The 16,827-nt window shown below is 47.6% G+C and overlaps 1 protein-coding gene across 1 annotated transcript in view; it reads right to left on the bottom strand.

The window, feature by feature from the left end:
• Nucleotides 1-399: 399 nt before the first annotated feature.
• Ercc4 (ERCC excision repair 4, endonuclease catalytic subunit) overlaps nt 400-16,827 on the bottom strand; it is a 34,223-nt gene continuing 17,795 nt past the window's right edge. Inside the window, exons 8-11 of the mRNA XM_005087807.4 lie at nt 14,538-15,135; nt 12,593-12,685; nt 7,570-7,682; nt 400-4,635 (exon numbers count right to left, since the gene is read on the bottom strand). Coding sequence (XP_005087864.1) covers nt 3,902-4,635; nt 7,570-7,682; nt 12,593-12,685; nt 14,538-15,135 — 1,538 coding nt within the window. The 3' untranslated portion in view covers nt 400-3,901. The remainder of the gene's footprint in view (nt 4,636-7,569; nt 7,683-12,592; nt 12,686-14,537; nt 15,136-16,827) is intronic.

The raw sequence follows: 16,827 nt of genomic DNA, 5'->3' as shown, positions 1-16,827 counted from the left end.
ATCCTGTGGAACTGGAGTTATAGATGGCTGTGAGTCAACATGTTAGTGCTGGGAATTGATCCTGGGTCCTCTGGAAGGGCACCCAGTGCTCTTAACCACTAAGCCATCTCTCCAGCTACAGACACGACAGTGGACACACACACACTCATCCCCCAAACAGCCCCTTTCCATGTGCCCTCCCATGCCCAAGCTTCATTATGGCTCTGAAGTCAGACTATGTGGATTTCAAGTCATGGTTTTATGAATAACTACTGGATGACACTGGGCGAGCTGTTTAAACTCTCTGGTCTCAGCTTCGTCACCATGAAGGAGGCTTACACAGTGGCACCTTCATGGCTTTGTGCTGAGGGTTAAATTGGGTAAGGAACAAGAGGTCAATTGAACAGAGGCACAGCGCTATTGGAAAGAAAAGGTTCAGCAGTTTGCCAGTCTTTATTCAGGGGGTGAAACATCAACACATAGCCAGTCACTAGAAAAGGCTGCACACGAACACTCAAAGCACAGGCAGCGGCCAGGACACCACTGTGTGACCCAATTCAAACTGTAATTAAACTGGCTAAAGAAATCATACATTCCACTGTTATCCAAAGGACAATTTGCCTCTTCCAACTTGTGAGTTAAACAGAATAAAAATACAAGAGGTGACTGCTTGTTTGGGTGCCCCAGACACACACATTTGTTGTTTTCAACAAATTGGTATTTCCAAAGGACAACGGCTTTTCTTCTCTACCCGCTTATCTGAGGAGACGTCACAGCACACAGAGAAGGGAACAACCACTGACGACCTGGAATGTGGGACACTGAGTGCAGACAGAAGCAGCAATTCAGAGCAAATCCACTTTAACCGTCTCTTCTGTATGACGAAAACCAGCACCGGGCACCGGCATGTTGCTGTAACGTATGTACGCCCTCTTACTGTGCACTGTCATTGTTACTTCCCCACACAGCTGAGGAAGATGCTGCGCGCGCGCTCGCACACACACACACACACAACACACACACACATGGACACACGCACGCACACACGTACAGACGCACACAGATATTTCCGTTTTGTCTCCCTCTCACTCAATCTTGGCTTATGCAACCATAAATTAAAACAAACAAAAAGGATCAGCCCCAAGCAACGCAGGCTACCAGGTGCCTGCCGACAAAGTCTTGTGCTGAAGCTCAGGACCAGACAGGAAATAGTTAACCTCAAAATGAGAGCCAAATAACCAAGGAAAGTGACAATTCTTGTGAAGCCTGGTTACATTTTCTTATGATTCTTTTGAGTAGACATTTCTAAGTTAAATTAAACCAACAGAGAATTTCCCCCAAGACATTCTCCAAGGCAACATGAAATCAAATTCCGCTCGAAAAGCAAAAGGCCAGAATTGAGCCTCCTTCCTCCTGGTCCCTGTATCTCAACACTTTCTGGACCCAATGGGGCTGGGTTGCGTCCAGTTCCTTATGAGCTAGGATTGTACCACGAAGCATGTGGACATGTGCAGGTTTACAGTCTAGAGATTGTCCACTAAATGGACATACTGATGGCCACCACCTTTTGTTTTTTGAGATACAGCTGCCTCTACCTCCCCAGAGCTGGGACAAGGTCTGTCAACCACCATGTTTGATGGCTACTATTAAATAGGACATCTCCTCATATAATTTTAAGAAAACACCGAGAGGTGCTAAGATTTAAGCAAGGAAACTCAAGGATAATTTCTTGTAATTTTTAGGCTCAAGGCTTTAACCATAATGCTGACCTAGCTTTTGAAGGGCTTTTAAGAGCTACCCAGGAGCTCACCAGTAAACTGGGTATTTATGATTTCTGAACAACAAAAGTCAAAGGTAGCAAAACGCTGCTGGAAAACAAAGTCAGACATTCACTCTGCAGCTTTCTGTTCCTTTAGCAAAGATTCAAAAACAAATTTGAAAAAAAATCTGAGAAAACCAAACAACTGGAGGATGTACAGGAAGGGTTCCACACCTGGAAATCATGGGGCAGTCAGGAAGAGGTGGCGGGTCTTCACCTGGGACAGCCATTCACAGTTCAAGAGAAACCACCAGTCACGGTCAGGCTCACTGGAGGCTGCGCGGCTGCTTATTCTCACGTGTCAGAGCGAGCAGCTGATGCAGGGAGCTGAGGGACGATGCAAGTCAGTGTTAAAAGACTGTTGCACTAGGCACGAGGACGCTTGGAATGGTGGCTTTGAAATTTAACCCTGAATGACACACCCATCATGGCATGCGCTATGCTCAGATCTTTGCTTTATGGAACAAGACAACAGAAAAGGGAGGCGGAATTACACAGAGAAGAGGCTATGCACCCTAACTGGGAGTGATGCCTCCATGTCAGTGAGCTGGGAAGCACGGTGAACACCTGAGTGAATGCAGTTCACCAGGCAGCTCTGTCCTAGCCAGAAGGTGAATACATTTTCATCCCTGGGATGAAACAGGTGGCTCAGATCTCTTTCCACCTTAAGCTTAATCTTTCCCCCTATTTCCCACACCACAGGGTAGAAGCCTGCAGTAATCAATTACCTGGGTCTTGATACTCTCAATTCATTCCTGAAGGACCCTGGACAGGACAGATCCTACGCTGTCCTCCACATTGTTGGATTAACCAACCAAGGACCAGAAACAAGCGCATCTCTATTAAACACGAAGACTCTCGTCCTTACCCCTTGAACAGCACAGGGGACAGCCCCTTACACACCACCTACCCTGCATCAGTTGCTGTTAGCCACCTAGAGATGGTCTGACGTTCACAGCAAACACCACCAAAGGAAGCAATCGCTCATGGACACTGAGGGACAGCTGTACTCTAAGTACCAATAAATCATGATGTCAGCAGGAAGGTTCGGTTCTAAGTGCAAGATGGCTGACACTGATGAAACCATCAACTGTGTGGCAAGGCTAGAATTCATGTCGGCATCAGCGCTCGAGGTAGGGAGTTTACTGCTTGTTACTGAACACATGAGCAGCTAGTACTTAAATATATTTTGCAAACAGCACGAGGATGCTGTGAATCCTGTGGTTAACACAGAAAGGCCAACGACATCGATCACGAGACTGGTTTGTGAGTCTTTAAACATCTATGTGCTTCTTTTGAATCCTTGTGCATTCTCCGCCTTGGTCTCCCATCTGCCTACAGTGGCTAATGTGAAGGAGACACACCCACATCTAGAAAGCACCTGGCCCTCCTCTGCTCGTATCTGGTCCTCATCCAGGTGGGAGAGGCAGTCAGCACAGGAGTGTGGGCAGGGCAGAGATGGCATGCTTCTGGGATGGCACCGGCGTCATTGATGTGTGAATGACGTCAGTGACATGTGGGTGGGAGGAGTCTGAACACTCTTTGCTGTGATTTGGGCTTAAGAGTAAGAACTTGGAGGTCAAATATTGAGAAAACCAAGAATTCTGAGGTGTCTTTCATGGCCTCATCAAATCCTGTCAACATTTTTTGCTGAAGCACTGGTTTAAACAGCCCAGTCATAGTGCATGCTATATACACGTGGTGAGCAGGAGGCTAGTGGGCTGGCTTGTCTCTGTGAGCGGGAGGTGAAGAAGCTGAAGACCACAGCTGGAGGGCATGTGAGAGCAGCAGCCCTGTCTCAGCTCTACCATACCTGTTCAGACAGTGCTGGAACACAAAGGAGTACTTTTTATCAGCCTTAATGGCAAACATTGGCTCTGCTTCCTTCAGGTGGTGTAACCCTGCCACACCTTATTTAAAATGGAGCACTGCAAGCCTAGCACAGACAGGGCACAGAGGGGCAAAAGGCAGGAGGGGAAGCAAGGACACATCTCAGGCCAGAGCTCAGGGGGAAATTGTGGGGAATAGAATGCCCATCCCTAAAGGCCCTGGGAAAGAAAGAACTGCTATGCAAATGACTGATGAGCAGCGATCTGAGTGCGGTCATTTTCTCACTCTGCCTCCGGACACCACGTCTGCATAGGCCGTGTGGAGGAAGTCGTGCAGCTGCTTGGCGTTTCCCGCATGCCCCAGGATGCTCGTGAGCTGCTCCTGGGACAGGGAGGCCAGCTCTGCGATGTTCTTCACGTGATTCATCAGGGAGCGACAGTTCTTGGCATTGATCCCAGGCATCTTTAGCACGAAGTCTTGGGGGCCGGGGTTATACTTGTCTGACTCTGGCAGCGTTTCTGAGTCTGCGGTGATGGCCATGGCCGTGGCCGCATCAGGCTGCGGCTTGTTCTGCTTCAGTTCCTCAAACAGCTCGGCTGTGGCATGAGGTGAGGGGCACCAGAGCAGCCGCAGGCGCGGGAAGTGCAGGGTGAGGAGAGTGAGCTTGGAGCTCACATCGCTGCTACTCATCTCCTGGAAGAAGGAACCGCGTGGCGCCAGGGAGAAGGGCTTGCCAGCGTCGAACTCGATGAGCAGCACTGGCCGCCGGTAGTAGCGTGACATGGCCAGGCACTGGCTGTACAGGCGGCCACTATTTAGCGATCCGATGAGGTCACTCACGCTTTTGCGCTCCACACAAAGCTCAGGCGTCAGGATGTAATCGCCTACCTCCAGGGTCACTGGCTCGATGTCGATGCCCCTACGATGGATCAGGGACGGCAGCTCACTCCGAAACTCACGCATGTCCACCACAATGCTAGGCTGTGTGCCATTACGCTCCTGGCCACCTATGAAAAGGGATATTTATATTTAGGTCATGTCACAGGGAAGAATGCTCAGAGATGAACTGATAGGTTTATATCCATTTCTTTTGTTAAACTCGCATGGATGATATAATACTTCCTACTATTCCAAAAAATAGCATTTATAGAGAAAACAGAGGTCGTTCCCCCCAAATTAAATGGAACCTATAGGAAAGTTAGACAGGGCTGGCAGTTCATGACTTACAGTGGCATGCACTCTGCTCTGGCTCCTCTCTGGTCCCTCACGGGAACACTGACCACATTTGTCTTGGGCCCTCTATCTCCGGCTCTTATGCACAGTAGCCTGCCTTCTGAGCTGCTGGGTCTAAGGAAGAGGCTGGGAACAGCTTCTTACACTGATGTGCATACCTGGGCCAAGCTAGCAAGCAGATTCTGAACTCCACAGGTATGGCATCAAAGGCTCCCAAACTTCACTTCCAACAGCCCCTAGGGGTGATAATGCTGTTGTTTTAGGACAACTTTATTTGTGGTATATGCGCACGTGTGTCTGTGTATGCTTGTGTGTAGCTATGTGGAACCCTTGTATGGAGGCCAGAGGAAGGAGGTAAGTGTCCAATCTGTCATTCTTCCATCTTATTCTCTCCAGACAGGATCTGTCACTGAACCTGAATCCAGGCCAGCAGTCAACAAGCCCCAGGGATCCTCCTGTCGTAGCAGTGGTTGTGAAGGCCCCATCAGTGCCGGGGATTTGAACTCAGGTTTTTATACTTATATAGCAAGCATTCCTACCCACCGCAGCATCTGCTCAACTCCAAGGGCACTCTTGAGTGTTTAAGGCTTTTATTGGCAGAATTATATCCCCCAAGTGTCTGCACCCCAATCACTGCTCAGTGGGGTTACCTAGAACAGTAAGAGGGGCTTTGAGAATGGGATTCAGGTAAGCTTTGGGAGGCTGGGTCGCCCTGGGCCATATGAGGTTATGATTTGGACATGTAATGTCCCCAGAGGCTCACTGTGCTTCAAGGTTTGCTCCTGTGGTCATGCTCAGGGGGATCTGTGCCTCACAGAGGATTACTGCACAGATGAAGTCACAGCCGAACGGTCTGCTGGGAGATAGGGCCAAATCACTGGTGCGTGCCGCTGAGGGCTGTCCTGCACTTACCCTCTGGTTTTCTGTGTTTGCTGCCATAGATGAACAGCTTTCCGTCCCACACCCTTCCACCATGGTGTTCCACCTCATCACAGGCCTGGGAACAACGAAGCTGGCTGAGTGTAGACGGGAACCTCTTGACAAGAGCCCAAACAACCCTTCCCTTAAGTTGCCTCATCTGACATTCATCAGAGCAACAGAGAACTAAGACACCTGGGTAAGCCCAGAGGCACATGGGAGAGAACGGGGGAGGCACCAGGGTCAGAGAAGACATCAGTATGGTTTTGAAGGCAGAGGGAGGGGCCACGAGCCAAGAATGCAGGGAATACCTAAGGCACTGTGACAAACAAGGATAGGTCTCTTCGATGAACTTCCAGGAAGAAAACAGCCCTGTGAGCACCCTGACACTAGCTCAATGGCATCCAGTTAAGATTCTGGCCAGCATACAGACCTGTTAGGAGGGCAATGGGTGCTTTTCAAGTCACCAAGGTTGTGTAATGTTTTGCAGCAGCGATAGGAACCTCAGACAGAGGCTTCCAGAGGGCAGATCCCTAGGAAGTATTTTGTGTGCCAATACGTATAGCTTGACTCTCCCTCCTCTACCCTGCCTTATGGGATGTAGTTCCTCCTAAAAAAAAAAAGTCACCAAGCTAGACAGAGTTAAGAATCTGCCTCAAAAAAAAAAAAAAAAAAAAAAAAAAAGGCACAGATGCTCTGAAGCCGTGCTCCCCAGAGTGCGCGGTGCAAGGTCCTTCTCACCCACAGCAGCGGAATTTCTACGTGAGAAGCCAGTAAGTCACATGTACATAGCACGTGTGGAAATCAGAGGTTATTCTCAGTAGTGGCTTCTCTCCTGCCACCTAGTGGGATGGGACACGGGACTCAGATAGTCAGGCCTTCATGCAAGTGTTTCTAATTTACCTCAGAGCCATTTCTCCAGCCCTCTCCCCGGGCCCTGACAATACCTAATAAAACAGCCTAAGGGAGGAAGAATTCACTTTGGCTCAGGTTTCCATCTACAGGCAGTTGGCTCCATTGTTTCTGAGTCTGTGGCAGGCACAGTGCCACAGGAAAGGCACGGGCATGGAAGCTATCACCTTAGGTCCACAGGACTGTGACTACACTGATTGCACCAGAGACTAAATCAGCTTTAACCCTCTCCTGCTGCTTGCTGATGGCAGCTGGCATGGGAAATGGCATTCCTTGTGAAATCCAGCAGGCCTTGTGGCATGCCGAACACCTGGGACTGGAGAGACAGCAACAGGCAGAAAGCGCTCAGAGTAGGGAGGGCACGTGTACCCTAAGAAGTCCCAGCAATGTGTGAACCCGAGAGGACAGGCAGAGGAAGTTAGGGAAAGCTTCCTTCAGTTGTCGTACGAGTCATCGGGCTTCCCTGGGTCACAGAACCTACCCAGCTGACCCAAGGCATCACTGGCAGAGTTCATCTGGAATCTTCCCCAATCATTTCCTTTTCTTTATCAAATATTTATTATTTTTATTTATTTGGATGTGTGTGTGTGTGTGTGTGTGTGCCTGCATGAGTTTATATACACCACAGGAGAGCAGGTCCTTGGAGAGGCCACAAGATGGTGCTGAAGTTACAGGTAGTTATAAGCTGACTGACATGGGTGCTGGGAACTGAACTCAAGTTCTCTGCAAGAGCAGCCAAGTGCTTCTAACAGGTGAGCAACCTCCCCAGCCATATCTATGTTTTTAAGAGTTTATCTAGAGAAACTCATCTATGTAGCTCTGAGCTTCACAGTGTCCTCTAAGGGCAAAAGTGGCCCCAGGTCCAGGGCCGGACTTACCAGCTTTCCGAGTGTCAGTGGGAGCATCTGTGGACACTGTGCCTCTTGCTAAGTCCAGGTTGGTTTCATCTCTGCCTTCCCGTTCTTCAGGGACAACCATGCTAGCCTTTTCCCTGGGGGAACAAATATCGTGGCATCATTTGACTAATCTCAACATTCTAGATGAATCTTTTGAAAAGTCCAATATCTAAGGCGATCTACATGCACTAGGGGTGCATACCTGTAATGCTCACACTTAGGAGGCTGAGGCAGGAGGATGGCCTATGACACTGACTGCAATGGTGAAAGTGAATACAAGGGAATACATCCGAAATAAGCAAGCAAATGGGAAGAATTGGAGCCGGAAGTCACGTGGCTGGGCTTTCCAGAGTTCAAATAAGCTCTTTTTGTTTCTTTATGTGACTGAGATTGCCTGAGTCTGCTGTAAGGCGGAGGCATTATCAATATCGAAAAACAAATCATTTAAAGTCAGATATTTTCAGGATCATAATTAGGGAGGGTTCGGCCAATGATTAAGAAAAAGAAAATGAAAACAGACACGACAGAACCCTGACTGGAAACCCTCCAGGTCGGAGGCCCCCATCAACCACCATTAGTTTCAAAGGAGAAGCAAGGTCAATACAAGAATAAAATTTCTGTCAGGGTTCAAAACAGGTAACCAACATCTGGGAAAGAGCTGGGAACAGCAACCACTCCTGTGGGTTTGCTTGAAAGCACTGGGAGTGTTCCCTGTATAAGAGTGACCACTGGGCTGGCAAGAAGGCCCAGTGGGTAAAGGCGCTTGCCGGACTATCCAAGTCCAAGCTCCAGAACACACCTGGTGAAGAAGAGAACTGACTCCCGCAAGTTGCCCTCTGACCACCACATAGTGTACATGCACACTTGTATGGATACAGACAGACATGCATGAAACAAATAAACACATGTAACAAAAATGACCGTATAGTCCTTCTAGTCGTCAGAGTAACCCAGTGTCTCACACACACGGCTCAGGAGAACTGCTAAGTCACCTGCTAAGACTTGACAGACATCATTATTGCAAGTAAGTCCCCACAGTGAGCTGGGGGTTCTGCATCTTTGAAGCCACTAAGCATGTGACAGCTAACTCACGAGACCGTTAAGTACTAAGGGTGCCTGCTGTGACAGAACATTCTCCTGAGACCTGCAGCAGAGTTGAGGAAGTAAAGCCGGCAACGTGAACAAACCACAGACTGACAACTTCAGCAGAGACTGGGGCTAGGGAAGCAGAAGGAGCGGCCAAGACAGATGTGTCTCCCCCAGGGTCAGAACAACACCTACTTCCTGGAGACGCAGCAGAGCAGGACTCCACTTGAACACTACAAAGAACAGCGTGTATGTAGTCTACAGAGGCACATGTGGCCCGGAGAGTGTAACTGGGAACCCTACACGGTGTGGAACAAGCCCCGGGTACAGAGCTGCTGCGAGCCCAGCATGTGGGGACAGACGAGGGCTTGCTCTCCTCACTGTCCTGTAGGCCAGGTCAAGGGCTCTGTGATGCAAACCCTTGCCCAGCAGCACCTCCTGGCCACACCCAGAGGACCCGAGAGGAGGGCCAGATACTCGAACACTAGCAGACCCTCAGTATCTTTTTCTCTAACATTTTTGCTTTGTCCTCTTTATTTTTACCACTTTCCCATGTTAAGCTGCAGGTCACACAGTGGGGGGTGGGCACCCCAGCTTCCTGACGAATCAGCTGTGGGTAGACAGTGTACTCAGGAGCAGGGACCTAGTTCTTATTGGCAGTGTGATCTGGAATCATTCAGTTGCTCCTTGCCTCAGTTTTAAAAAAAAATCTGTAAAATGGGAATAATGCCGATAAAATCTACCTGAAAAGGCTGACTACAGGGTGCACTAATGTCTGAGGAGTAGTTCTTGGCATTGCGCATCTGCCACAGTAAGTGAAACCCTCAGGGCCACTGGCCCGCTTTTGGTTTTCTAGGGTCACATTAAGAAGCTACAGGTCTGCTGGCAAAGGAGGCTGGCACTGTTTCCACTTCTGAGAGTACTTACACTCCTGAAAGGAACTAGTAACCATGAAGAAAGCAAGTTGCTGAGCAGGCGCAAATTCCTTCAGCGGGTATTTACTGTAATCAGAAGCATCCATCCCTTGTACACATCACTCAACACAACTACTCTAGCTGCCTGTGGCAGACACGAGACAGTTAAATTCCAGACCTCTTTCCACCGTATCCTCAGGACTGACGGTTTCTGTTGTTGCTTTAATATTTTCAATATTTTTCTTCCTATGTACCCAGGCTTGCCTGGAGTGCTGGGATTTTCAGTGGTATGTGAATGGCTCTAAATGTGATGTGCGGAGGAAGAAGAGCCCAGGAGTCTTTGGATGTCCTCTTCAGCAAAGCCAAGTAATCCTGACCTTTCACCGAGAGCCACGGACCTGCCCAACAGGCGGCATCTTGCCCTCACTCTCCAGCAGCTCAATCTAATTATCTCTAAGCCAGCTAAGCGGTCCTTGTTCGCTGCCAGTCCTCCCTGGTTATTTTAAACAGCAGCCAAGCTTTTGTTCTTACAGCATCACCCATGGAGGCCTTGGCAAGAGTCTGTTCTCTTCCTGTCACAGTAAATTTTCTCCCGGTTCAGGCGAAGTGCAAATGCCCTATTGGCAGTGAACCCCAAATGTTCCTTTGTGTTTTTAAAACAAACACCATTCAAATTTCCCCTCTTCTGGGAAAGTGAGAGTCCTAAGATGCTGAGCAGTGTAACCACTTGACTTCTGTGCGAAGCAGAAGACTATAACAAGTAGGTACTGAGTTTAGAAAAAAGTGATGCTAAGTTTTAGGTAAAATATCGCTAAAATGGATGTGTAATTTCTTGTGGGCTGGGGACTAACTCAGGACACATACATGCTACACAGATCTTCTACCCCGATGATGCCCCATCCCTGATAAACACAATCATTTGTACAAGCCGGGAGAGGCATGAGGGTGCACAACACATTACCACTATTGACTTCAAGCACCCTGGAGACAGCAAGGTGAAGCATTAACTGAGCAGGGTGCAGCTGCTGGAAAGTCCCAAGAAAGGCCTTCATGCTCAAAGCTGGGCCATAGCTCGGTCCTGGGGATGAGCACGGAGCCTGTGGAACAGCGCCTGGCAGAGGACTGCTGTGTCTGAGGCATTGGGTCACAGGTAACAGTGACTGGTGGAGATTGCCTGATTTCGCTTTGGCAGGCTGCAGTTGGAGAGGTCAAGTCAGTCACATGGGCGCTGTGTCTGTGAGACCGAGCCTCAATGAGAACTGTGGACATCTTTACAAACGCATGCGCCTCATGCCACCTAGAATGTTTAGTGCTGCCCCAGAGTCCTAAGGTTCTGGGCCTTCTGAACCTCTGGGCTCTCCTACATACCTCTGCTCAACATGATCCCTTTATCACTGCATTTGCATAGACTAGAGCCCAATGAATAACTTCACTGTTGGAGACTCAGTAGCTGATGGTCTAGAGGACAGACAGGAGGCTCTGAGAACTGTGACTAAGAAGCGGTTGTCTGTATAATAACTGCTGTTATACTACTACTTCTGAAACAGCTAGCTTTTCAACACACACACACACGCACAAACACACACACACACACACACACACACCCCATAATACACAATAGGAACAATCATGATGCATCTCTATAGGCTAAGAGGACCAAGTAACAAAACTGTACAGCTAGCAGCTTCAAGGAAACACCGCTATTCTAGAAGATATGAAGGGAAGGGTGCTATTCACACACCACGATAAACTCCTCCAATGGGACCAGAGGCACCCACCTGTGAATACCCATTTTTAGAAATGTCTGTGTTGGACTACCCTGGGAATCCAGAGGCTGAGCATCCACAGATAGCTCTGTAGGACACTGTCCATTCTTAGATTCTGCCTAGCTCAGTGCCAGGCTTACTGCCACTGTACACTGCCAATGGTGAAGGCATGGAAAGCCAGTTATGAAGACGTACCCCATTGTCTTCTCTGGACTAGGCTTCTCTGGCTTAGCTCTATGATGCCTGGTCTAACCCTGGCTTCTTAGTCCCTTGGGTCATCAGTGCACTGCAGTCTATTGACATGGCTCCTGGTGGGTCATCTGATCTCCCTAGGTGCTTAGGGGTGAAGTTTGTGATTATTCCATAAACAGCTCCTGTTAAACTGAACAACATCTTCTACCAGGATTGGTAACATGACATCCACTCTCAAAAACATGTCACAGATTAAGAAAAATAGCACATCCTTAAAAAAAAAAAAAACCTTAGAATGATTCTAGCTACAGTGATCAGAACTGGGGGTGGGGCATAAAATACTTCCCAGCTCATGATAATGTAGCTGCTCACCTGCAGACAAGCAAGATTTTAGGAGGGAAACCCCACAATTCAAAAAGAAGGCCCCTTGAGCAGAGGTGCAAGGTTGAGAGCTTCTGTCCTACAGCAGTGCCTTGTGGAATGTCTGATGCTACACACTATAGATGAAAATCAGTTTCTCTCACATATTTCTGATATGGAACATGTGAAACTCAAAATGCTAAAAAAAAAAAAAAAAAGCCAAGTGTTTGGCTGGTCAACACGGCAGCACAGGAGAAAAATTCCATGCCCAATCCTGTGCTGAAGGAACCTGCAGACATGCCCAACTTGCTGCCTCCAACAACTTTCAAGGCCACAGGTCTAACAGACACATTGACATGCTCATGACTGGATCCTGTCACTAACACATCTTACTACATATATGAAAATATTACAACATTTGAAATACTTCTGGTTCCAAGTATTTCAGGTAAGGGATACAATGAGAGATCCTACTCACTAACCCCACATTAAGCAACTGCAGCGGGAAGAGAGAGGGAAGGGAAGTGTGGGGGGGCAGGTCCCCAATACCAGCCATCCCCCCCTTCATGACCCTCCCTTCCCTGTTTTTCCTCCTCTCTCTTCCCAGGGTGCTCCAGAGAAGATACTGGCTGTCCACAGATCCTGGGAAGGCTAGGCTAAGTTTGGCTCCCATGAGCCGCGTCTTACCTTATGAGCTTTTCAAATGCTTCCTTTTCCTTCCGCAGAGCGGTCAGGTAACGCTGTTCTTCCGTGGAGCCTCCGTATATAAGAAAGTAAACCCTGTGGGTTCAGACAGAACTCTTTTAGGTTGCAAAACTGTAATTCCTAATCCCCGGGAGGCCAGCACAATCTAGTGTCTGAGAGCAGTAGCCCTGGACACTCAGGAACAGCAACTTGAGAAAGAGTGAGGAGCTCACTGCTCAGTTCCAAGGCTCAGATGGAGCTACACAAACCCTACCAGCTAAGGGTTCTAGGGCTGTTAACCCATGAGGTTTCTTTTTCTTTCCACCAAATAAAGGTAAATACTGAACTATAGCTAGAGGATAGAAGAATTCTTTTTTTCATAACTATAAACAAATAAAAAAGAAGCCCACAAAATCTCTTAGAGGCTTCTTTTTCAACTCTTTCCTTTGTACTTCTGCCAAACTAAAGCTTAAAAGTTGGACGATCATCATTAGAATCAGCTTAGGGAAATTCAATGCTGGTGACAGCAAACACCTTTACCCTTACCGTACTTTCTCAGTTCCCTTTATTCATTTCGCAACAGACTGGAGCCAGAAACGTTTTAAATAAACACATGGACAGTATCAGGAATCTCAATTTTTTTATATATATATTTTGTCTCAAAAGGGCTTTGCTCTGGGGCTAAAGAGATGGCTTGTTGGTTAAGAGTGTTTCCTGCTCTTCCAGAGGACCAGAGTTCAGTTCCCAGCACCAACGTTGGGTGGCTTACAGCTGCTTTCCCCATGCCATACCCTGCATCTTTGGCGACTGGTGCACACATATACATCCATCATTAAAAACAGTGTATAATAAAACCAGGGAGCGTGGGTTTTCTCATCTGTGGCTAAGGCTGAGTTAAGCGCCACCGTCCACCTCCCTCCCCCATTAGAGTTCACCGTTATGCCCTCTTTACTTTTAGCACACATCTTCCCAACTGTCTCACTTGGAAGCACAGAGAGGGGAAAGGCCCCTGGGGTGAGTCAGGAGATTTCAGCTGCCCCATGGATGTGTCATGTGGCCGAAGCCAAATCAACTTCCATTTCTGGGCCTTAGTTTCCCGCTGATGGAGTGAACAGCTGAGTTCCAAGGTCTCTTCTGCTCTGGACATTTTGATTTCAAACAGGATAGTGTCCTGTTGTTGGGCAAAAAGATTGCTACATGTATACTGCCTGGGAACCAATGCCTTTATCCCGCGTTCTTCTGAGCCAGCCCCCTGGTCTGAAAGGCTGCTGTAGTTACCCTGTTGCTGGTTCAGACTGAGTTCAGGGTATTAACTTTGGTGTTTATTTCCCCTTAGCCAGCTGGGAAGTGAGAACACTGTATTCTCTGGAGGCATCACTTTCTTACCTGATAGATTGGCAGATTTTAAAGAGATATTTCTAGAAACCCAAGAAAACTCGGTACAATAATTCCTAAAACACTTTAGTTTTATAAGTATGAAGTCTAGAGTCACTTTAGAGACTTCCTGTCTGAGTGCAATCCCTGGAGCCCACAAAAAGAGGGAAGGCATCAACCAACTCCTGCCAATTGTCATGATGTTCCCACACCACACACATTATTAAGAATGCTTAAAATTTTACAGGGTGTTTTAGACGATTAAAAACATTTGGCTAAGTCATTAGTATATTACACAGAACGTTATTAATTTCCTAGACTTTCCAGATACCGTACCCTGTAAGAGACACACTCAGACAAAAAGAAAAAATATGAGCAGGACAGGGAAAACTCCAGGGTTGCTGGAAGCTTGCAGTTTAGGAGGGGTGGCTGACTTCTGCATGCTGCGCTTCCTCTCATTTATCACAAAGCAGCGTCAAACCAGCCTCACGGTGGGTTAAAGGTAAGAAAACCACTATGCAGACCAGACAGCTTTTTGTCCTAAATCCCGCAGAACCGCCAAGCACGGACTTGCCTCAGCGGTTTCCCGGGCCTGCTGGCCCTGTAGATCTCCAGCTGCCTGACAAAAGTGAGCTCAGCATCGTACAGAACCACGTATCTGGGCTCCACCTCGTGCAGTACCCGCGTCAGGGCATAGGGGTCGCTGCACCCCACAAGCGGATGGATGATGGTCAGGGGTTCTTTCAGGATGCCATAGGCCGAGTCAGATGACAAATTTAAATCAAAAGCTTCATGCTGAATCTCTCCCCCGCAGCCTTCTGGGTTACTGGTGGCTTGTTTGTGCTGACCTTCCTCTGCAGGCCCTTCCTCTGGCGGCTCCTCAGCAGTCCCCAGCACTTGCGTCAGAGTCAGCTCTCGCTTCTTCCTTTTAGGAGCCCCCTTTTTGGTAGAGGCACGCTCTTTGTTTCGGGTGTCTTTGGGTCTTTTGCCATATTTCATAGTTCTCTTTGGGCCGTCCCCCTTTCTACAATTCACCCACACTTCTTCGGCTTTGCTGTCCTTCTCAAAGGTTTTCCTGTAGAGCCGCAGCAGGAAGGCCTCCGCCCCTGCGGTCAGGTAGTCTCTCAGCTGGCAGCAAGTCCGGTCATCGCTTGCACAGATCAGCACCTGGCCTGCAATCAGAACATATGCTGGCTTGCTCACTCACATTCTCTGCTCCTTTGGGTCACCCTGGGTCCCCTTCTATGGAAAGGCATCTTACCCTCGTTAGAGAACCCAGTTTACAATTGGGTCAGAAAGGGGCTGGGGCCCCAGTCCCACGCTGTCACCTACGGGCTGATTCACAGAGTAAAGTTGAAGCCACAGTTATTTAGTCTAATGAAAGCAGAGCCAAGGCACAATGCAAGCTTTAAAGACACGTCTATTGACTAATTTTCTAATTTTCTAGAGGCTCCGAGACTCCAAAATACATTCCAAATGTCCAATCTTCAATCATAAAGGATGGCTTCTCTTTACCTCTAAGATGGAGGTGATCTAGTCTTAAAAGTAGAAAATTGGTCTCAGAGATTATTATATATAAAGGTTGATTTTAGAGTAATAAAACCAGCATTAGAAAGTCTGGAGACATAATCAGCAGATAAATTGGTGTGGTTTAAATAGGCCAAGGCAGCTAAGACAATATGCGTCAGAGATGGGGCTGAGGACAAGGGTTAGCCCTAATAGCATCTGAGATGTCTTCTCAGATTAATGAAGCTGTTATGTATGTGTAAAGTGTGTATACAGCTATACAAAAATACAGAGGATTTCCAGTTAGCTAGCTGAGTAGAATGAAAATGGCTATCATAAAAACCAATGCCACAACAAGCCCATAACCCCAGCACTGAGGACGCAGAAGCAGGACTATTCCAAATCCAGGGACAGTCTGGATTACAAGACCAGTTTGTAGTTAGCCACTTGAGAACTGTGCAACCAAGTTATAAACATGTCACAAAACCCCTCAGTTTTTAAAATTAAGTTTTGATTGCATTTATTTACTTAGTGTGTTTATAGGTCAGAAACCCTTTCTATACCCCTCCACTATGCGGTTTCCAGGGAACAAACTTAGGTTGTCTAGATGGCATCTCACCAGCCCCCTCCTAATGCTCTAAGTGTAAGTTTTGTGTTGGTCCATAAGCCCAGCAAGCCAAGGGATGGGCACATCCAGATGACGTTAACAACGTGAAATAGAAAACGTGAAAGAAGCCTAGAAGGAAATACACTAATGTCAACACCACATCATCTGGCATCAGAAAATCTTGCCCCCCTCCATTTCATTATTCTTTTCACTTTATCTAAGTGAGCATTTGTGACCAGGATCTACTCATATAATGATCAAATGCCTTTTAAAACAGGATTTATTTCTTTGTGTCTGTGCCCAAGTTTGAGTGTGAACATGCAGATGCCTTGAGGCCAGAAGGCACCAGATCCCCTGGAGCTAGAGTTACAAATAGTTGTGAGCTGCCTAACGTGGGTGCTGGGATTGAACCTGCAGCCTTCCCAAGAGCAGCAAGCGCTCTTAACTGCTGAGCCATCTCTCCAGCCCCTTTAGAGACTTTAGAGAAACTAAGCATTGGTTTCACTGTGGCATTTTATAGTGTCACTGCACTTTGTCCCCTTGTCACCCTGCTTGCCTTCTGACCTTTACTACCTTGCAGGTCAAAGATTCAGTCAGTATTTTCAAACATGTAGATTTATTCTCTACCTAGTTTTACTTTGAATTTACAGTTCTGTTAGCACATTCATGCTTGAAGGTAGAGGTCTAGAACTTGGAATTGTTTTTCTAGGGCTCAATCAATAGAAACATTTAAACTTCTTTGGAAAAACCC

This window comes from Mesocricetus auratus, unplaced genomic scaffold (assembly GCF_017639785.1).
Source record: "Mesocricetus auratus isolate SY011 unplaced genomic scaffold, BCM_Maur_2.0 Super-Scaffold_100024, whole genome shotgun sequence".
In the NCBI taxonomy this organism is placed as follows: domain Eukaryota; kingdom Metazoa; phylum Chordata; class Mammalia; order Rodentia; family Cricetidae; genus Mesocricetus; species Mesocricetus auratus.
The sequence above is the reverse complement of the archived record's forward strand: the minus strand, read 5'-3'. Positions and strand labels throughout refer to the sequence as shown.